Source organism: Pteropus vampyrus, unplaced genomic scaffold, assembly GCF_000151845.1.
Source record: "Pteropus vampyrus isolate Shadow unplaced genomic scaffold, Pvam_2.0 Scaffold72, whole genome shotgun sequence".
Taxonomy (NCBI): Eukaryota; Metazoa; Chordata; class Mammalia; order Chiroptera; family Pteropodidae; genus Pteropus; species Pteropus vampyrus.
Genome location: NW_011888853.1, coordinates 2859262 through 2865780, shown reverse-complemented (window position 1 = coordinate 2865780; position 6519 = coordinate 2859262). Strand labels below are relative to the sequence as shown.

Genomic DNA, 6519 nt, shown 5'->3' with positions numbered 1-6519 from the left:
ACTGTGCCTTTCTGAATTCATGTCACCTTACGAGTCTGCATATAGCAGAAGCTCAATAAATGCTCACTCGATGACAATCCTTGTCCAGGTTAGTGCTTATGGATTCATCACAAGCAACTACCAGAAATTTTCTGACCACTACTTCGAACGAAAAAAGATGCCACTGATATTCTACGCAAACCATGACCTGTCCCTGGAGTCCACCCTGTGGAGGGACCTGCACAACGCTGGCATCCTCTGGCTGTACCAGCGCTGACCCTGAAGCACGGGAGCCCTTTGCTTTGCTTGAGCAGCTGGGGCCCGCATCCTGGGAAGAAGCCAAAGCCACCTGTCTTTTCAGCCTGTGAGAGCGACTCCCAACTCCCCTAGGCCCACCTCTTCCCTACAGATGACATTAAGGGTGGATTTGTGACTGTCATTGAAGCCTGTTCATTGTGACACCCCATCTTGTCCTTGGCTCAACTGAGAGAACTCCCCTCTGAGTCTGAGACAGACACCCCAACTTTGCTCAAGGAAAAATTGGCTTGTTTTGTTTGCTTTTTTTTAAACTGAAGATAACAAACACTCCCAAGACGTGACCGGTCCTCGCCAGCAGGGCAGGCGTACTTCACAGCTAGACATCTCGAAGCCAGCAGGTGGGGCTGAGACTCTTGACTCTTAGCGGAGAGACTCAGTTAACGAGGTGGAATGTTACAGCACCGCACACTCCCCAGCTCCAACCCCGCCGCTGGCATCTACAGCCCCACGCAAACTCCAAAGCAACCCGACTCGATGACATGTCTCAACCACCTTTCTGAGAAGGTGACTGACTTCTGCCCCATGGAGAGGTGGGAGCACAACAGGCAGAATGTAATTTGAAGCTAGATGACTGCATAAACGATGGATGACTACTCCTCTGTGTGTGTGTTGGGGGGAGTAGCGCACCATGCAGGTGTGTAGGTAGCATCGCGATCAGAGAATTCAAGAACCACGGCAAGGTTCTGGGAATCTGATGGGGGCCAACTACACAGAAGGTTGTGTATCTCTGAGGGAAGTCCCGTTAGAGATGTTACCGCCTTGTCACCAAGAGGATGACATCAGGTAACGAACCCTCATTACTGGGTACTGAACATCCTGACTGCAGTAAGTTGAACACAGGTTGACAGGCAGCTAGTTTACTGTCCTGATGAGTAGCAGCCTTCACATTCCGCCGTCTATACTGCCAGGGGCCCTCGGGGGTTTGGGAGTCCACAGGGCTGGCCGGCCAGAGCTTTCCCAAGGCAGCATCAATCACCACAGCCCAGGACCTGGCCTCTGGTTCTGGAAGGCTGATCACGTAAACAGAATGCGCACTTTGTCTTACTGACTAAAGCAGCCGCCTGAGGAAACCAGGGCTTCCTGCCGCCTGGAACCCTCCTACCCACAATACTCTACGCTTCCCTATTCCCATCACGTCTGTAGTTACCAGAACCTGTCAATCCGTGAGATTTGAGAAGTGTTAAAGTTATATGTCGGTGGCAACCCATTGGAGGGGAATGAAATCAATTTAGTGGGAAACTTAAGGGGAAAAAAAAACAAAAAACTAAAACATTTGATTGCATCCCGTGTACGTTAACCCCAATTATTATTCTGTAAAATCTTTTGTTCATATGAGAATGTGTTTACTGAGTCACAGCATAAAATACTGTTCTTAAGTGGGTCTTGTTCTAAAATCCACAATGTGAGTCATTTAAAAAACTTTATTTGTGCTTCAAGATGTAAGCTCCAGACACAATGACTTCAAAGAATATCCACTCTGAGAAATGGTTTTCTAGGCTGAGCACCTGTGTCCCCTTAGTTTCCCGAGGGAATATATGCACGTTAATTACCTTTAACGTACAATCATTCAGCCCCAGCCAGACGTGAGCAAAGCCCACACCACCTGAACGGCGGTTTGCCGAATGTTCCTGTTAAGCCCGAACTTCACTAACTGCCAGAAGTTTTCTGGGATAACATCGCTGTCACTCGAATTCTCTGGCTACTTTTGAGGATGAAGTCCAAAGAACTCTACGCTTCTCCTCTGAAGCAGATGTTAGCAGCAGAGACCAGCACGGGGACAGCACCTGTAAAACCAGAGAATCACTGGATATAACAGCCAACTAAGGGACTCAAACTAAAGGCTTAAATTCAATAAGCTAATTTGGAGAAAAGGCAACCACAGAAGCACTCGTTCTAACCCATCATTAGGCTGGTGTGTGTGTCGAGGGCACAGTCGGTACGATCAGACAGGTCTAAGCTCCTTTTTGGGAGACGGAGCTTGGAGGGAGCAGCGTCTGCTCAGCGGCCGGTAAAGAACCCCCGTGAGGCACTGGGGACGTTTCTATTCACCCCGCTCTGGGGCTAAGACTTCACTGTAGACTTCTCCACTTGCTCACGTGCCCCTTCCACTTGTTTAACCCTATAGCATCCTTCGTGACTGAACAAGCGTGACCTTTAACGTGAAGAGCCCACACACGCCTCCCAGTCAATAGAAACGGCCATCTGTGCCGACTTCAAGCCTGGCATTTAAATGCGAACAAAGGCGGACAGCCTCCCTGCCCAGAGCCACTTTGCTCCTTTCTTGCTCACGTGCCAGGCAACCAGCCCTCTGCCGCCCGAGGAGCAGCCCCACGCCAGACACTCATTTCAACAGGGCCCAAGCTAACTCTAGGAGAGGTCCCTGGTGCTAACAAAGCACCTGGAACTCAAACAGCTCTGCCAGTGCCACGGTACCCCTTCTTTGCTGAAGGTCGGGATACGGCACAGAGGAAAGACGTCAGAGCCCTTATGCGTGCTCGCTGCTTCAGCTGGCAGACATTTGACATTTCAGCCTGCTCCAAAGAGCACATTTATTTTCTTGAACTATGTGACAAGCGCTCTTTCATTCCACAATAAGCCTAAACCAAACCCGGGTCACGTGCCCATTTCTGCCACCTCTTATAGCCTGTACCCTCAGAGACCTTAATCGAGGGGCCCAAAGCGAGAGAACGCAGCCACAGACTGGTTCTCAAGTTGCAGAGGGGCGATGTGCTAGCCTGAGGTCTCGGCAGGGGACAGAAAACCCCCTTGAGAGACCATTCGATCTGATCCCTGATAAAGCCTGAACTACTTTTAAGAGCACAGAGCCAAACGAACCCGTAAGCCTCAGAACACTGTTCTCCCTCAGTCGAGATTTTCAGACAGGGATAACAAACATCATGGGCTTGTGGGGCTTCTGAGGGACACGTTAAGACAGGAACAGAAAGCTTACGCACAGCAGGAGAGGGATCGTGTCACTTGCTTCAGGCAAAACTGCAGTTCTGTCTCTCACACTGAGATATCTAGAAAAGAAAACAAAGCTATGCTACAGTCTCTCTGCCACTTGGCATAACCCTCCATCTGGGTCGGGGAAGCAAAAACACCACCCCCTACCTGTTCGGAAGTCTGTCACGCTCGTGAGAATGACCCCGCCGGGTCCAGCGCGGCTGCCACGTGCTGCTGCTGGTATTTTCTGGAGGATCCGCTTCAGACTGAGCCTGCGACTGTCCTCGGCAGGGAGAAATTGCAAAAGAAAAAACCTATTCAAGAAGAAACATGCAAAGCTCGCTCACGTAGCTCGACTTTAAACCAGGCCTACATTTTCTATAAGCAAACTGGAGAAACCGAGTCTCAGAAATCCAAATTCCACCCAGAAAGGCCCTTCTGTGCCTTCAGACAGGGATAACTTGACATCATCATGGACTCGGCCCCCACCAATCTGCCGGCCCACAGCACGTGAGAGCTACTTTTTTCTTACCAGATTCTGCTTTACTTTCCTTGTGAGAACTCAGTGCTGTGTGCTTCGTTAGAATGTGCTTTCCCTAATGGGCAAAACTGCCTTTCTAGTGCTGCTGTTCCCACCCTCCCAGACTCGGCACTGACGGTTTCTTCCCTTGTAAAGCGTCTCCCTCGGCACAGTGTCTCACAGCTAAGAACAGGATACACGCCCTAGCGTTTTTCTAGCCTCAGCAAAGGCCCGAGATTCCTCCTCTCAGCAAACCTACGGCAGGTGAGCCGCACGAAGTGTACCTGACGCCAAGGGAAATGACACCGTGCGAGGTCACTTCTCTCTCGCTCACCTGTCTGTACAAAATGATTCTGCAGAGCAAGTATCTGGCTTCCAGTTTTGTAAGACGGAGGATTATTATATGATCCGCCCCAAGAGCAACTTAAAAATAGCCAGTACTATAATCTCGCTGTAATAAAAATCCCTGAGCTAAAAGTAGATCCAATCATCTAGGGCTCCTACATACCCTCCCTTAAACCGCCGCACGATTCTTCGGCCCATCCCAGAGCCATTCTCAATCATGGCTGGCGGTGGGATCCAGAAATGTTGATATTTTAACACTTTGTAGGTGATTCTGACATATAGCCAAGTTTGAAAAACACTAATCATGTCCTACAAATGAAGATACAAACAAGGCTTTGGTGTGGCTGTCTGGTCAACAGCTGAGACTAGTGCCCACATCTCTCAAGTTAGTCTAAAACAGGGCTTCAATCTCAGCACTACTGACGTTTTAGATGGATAGTTCTTTGTCATGGGAGCTGTCTTGTGCATTGTAGGACACTCAGCAGCATCCAGTAGATCCCAGTAACACCCTCTGCTCCCAGCCGAGAACCACTGGCCTGATCTAATTCAACAAGTATTGTAACAAACACTGTGAGGCTACTTGGCAAGGAGCAAACGTCCCTTACCTGGGCAATAACAACCCACATCTCCAAAATCTAGCAGATCAATGCTTAAAGAGAGCATAACCTATGCAACTCTGTGAAAAGAACTAAAAATCTTACCATTTACAGAAATTTCATCACGAAGATCTTTGCACTCAACATCTTAAGATGGCTTTCATGGGACATTTTTCAATGTTCACAGCCAACACCTTTAATCTAAAAGAAATAACACACTTTTCAGTGAAACAATCAAATAGTTATTCTCAAGATTGGTATTTGAAAAGCTGAGCTTCACTCTTCCCAAAAGATGTCCTTTCACACAGGGATAACTTTAAATTACCCTCAGCTCAACCCCATAACAAACATTTCTAAACCCCAGGCAACCAGAACTCATTTTCCAAGGCTCCTTTTTCACCCCTGTATACAGTGGTAACCATCTGCCTTTAAACAGTGACACCTAGTGGCCCCCAAATTATACTAGCACAAGACCCTCCTCATTTCCGGATACGGAATTTATGCCAACATTTGTTCAGAATTGCACCTAACTTCAGAATAAATTACGAGGCCACTGTATGTGACAGGCCTTCACACCCTCTTGGCTTTCTCATTTTTGGTGCCCACCAGGTCATGCCTGCCTGCACGCATTCTTACTCGTTCCAGGGTTCCATTCATTACTTTCAAGCTTCAACCCGAAGGTCTGCTTCTCATCACCTCTGCAGATGCCAAAGGAAGGCCTGGGGGTGGGGGGAAGGGGGCAGGGGGGAGATGAGCATGTAAGGTTTGTCGTAAAAGTACACCTTTCCAAGATCTACAATCCCACTGTTTACTATGTATAATTAAATAAAAACTATTGATTGGGGCCGTTCTCGAGACACTCCAGGAGAAAGTCAAGTATTCAAACGCTAACTCTTTTAAAGTGAATTAAGAACTGCCACTGTCAGCCAAACTCCAAGGCTGACCCGCGGGCACTGAGCTCAGGGCCGCTGGGGCTGCGTGCGGGGTTGTGCAGGTTGTCAGGACCTCTCTCCCCGAAGGCCCTTCGACGCTGAAGATGGGCTTGAGCTCTCTACCCTCAATCATAAAAACTCGCGCTGTTTAGAAAGCGTTTTCTCAGCGAAAACTCCCCAACCACCCTATAAGGAGAGACCGATTTATCGTTACTATTTCACCTCTAAAAGGAGGGGGTAAGTGTACTAGCGCCGCGCCATGGAAGACCCCGTTTTCCCACCTCCGCAGCCTTACCACTGCCAAAGGCCTGAGGCTGCTCGCTCGGAACAGAAGCCTCCATGACTTCCACCCATGTGGCCGGCCTCGAAAAGGAAAGGGAACCGCGCCTGCGCATGTCTTCTCGGCAGGTCTCGCTGGGGTTCTCGCGATGATGAAAAGAGGCTGATGGGAAATGTAGTCCAAATGACAGCCAGCGGGTAGCCGCGTTCTCAGCGTGACTCAGGAGCGGGCCACGGGCAGTAGAGGAGTGAGGGTGGAGGCCTGATGTGTGAAAAGCCAGGGCCGTTAAAAAATGAAGATGGACGGTCGCTTAAGCTACTGAGTGCACAGATTGTCCCTGGCCGAGACTGAGGCGGGCGTGGGAGGAGGGGCGCGCAGAAAGTTCAAGGGGGCCTCATGAGGGGCCCCATGAGGAAACTGAGGTACGGCCAGAGTTCTTAATTGCTCTGTGGATTTCATTTGTGGACGGGGAGGGGTCGTTGGGGTGATTGGTTGCTTTAGTGAAGGCGAGGGAGAGTCCCAGGGAACGGTTCGGCGTCCCGCTCAGCCGCCCTTAAAGTTGGGGCGAGAGCCGTGAGGCCCCGGCGGCAGAGGGCGCCCGAGAGC

At 49.8% G+C, this 6519-nt stretch overlaps 1 protein-coding gene, 1 long non-coding RNA gene and 1 other non-coding gene across 8 annotated transcripts in view; 1 reads left to right on the top strand and 2 right to left on the bottom strand.

Moving 5' to 3' along the window:
• Nucleotides 1-341, top strand: part of ST6GALNAC2 (ST6 N-acetylgalactosaminide alpha-2,6-sialyltransferase 2) — a 23911-nt gene extending 23570 nt beyond the window's left edge. The window contains exon 8 of the mRNA XM_023531626.1: nucleotides 4-341. Coding sequence (XP_023387394.1) covers nucleotides 4-256 — 253 coding nt within the window. The 3' untranslated portion in view covers nucleotides 257-341. The remainder of the gene's footprint in view (nucleotides 1-3) is intronic.
• A 1362-nt stretch (nucleotides 342-1703) lies between these two features.
• On the bottom strand, nucleotides 1704-6015 carry LOC105293385. 6 transcript variants are annotated; one of them, XR_002780846.1, is made up of 6 exons: nucleotides 5929-6015; nucleotides 5338-5420; nucleotides 4807-4902; nucleotides 3409-3554; nucleotides 3133-3317; nucleotides 1704-2081 (listed from the first exon to the last, which is right to left on the bottom strand). It is a non-coding gene; the product is annotated as an uncharacterized LOC105293385 (long non-coding RNA). The 6 variants fall into 6 exon arrangements; XR_895979.2 differs by having other exon boundaries at nucleotides 3248-3317; XR_002780847.1 differs by having other exon boundaries at nucleotides 3252-3317.
• LOC111741084 lies at nucleotides 3639-3722 on the bottom strand. Its single transcript, XR_002780867.1, has one exon. It is a non-coding gene; the product is annotated as a small nucleolar RNA R38 (small nucleolar RNA).
• Nucleotides 6016-6519: the final 504 nt, after the last annotated feature.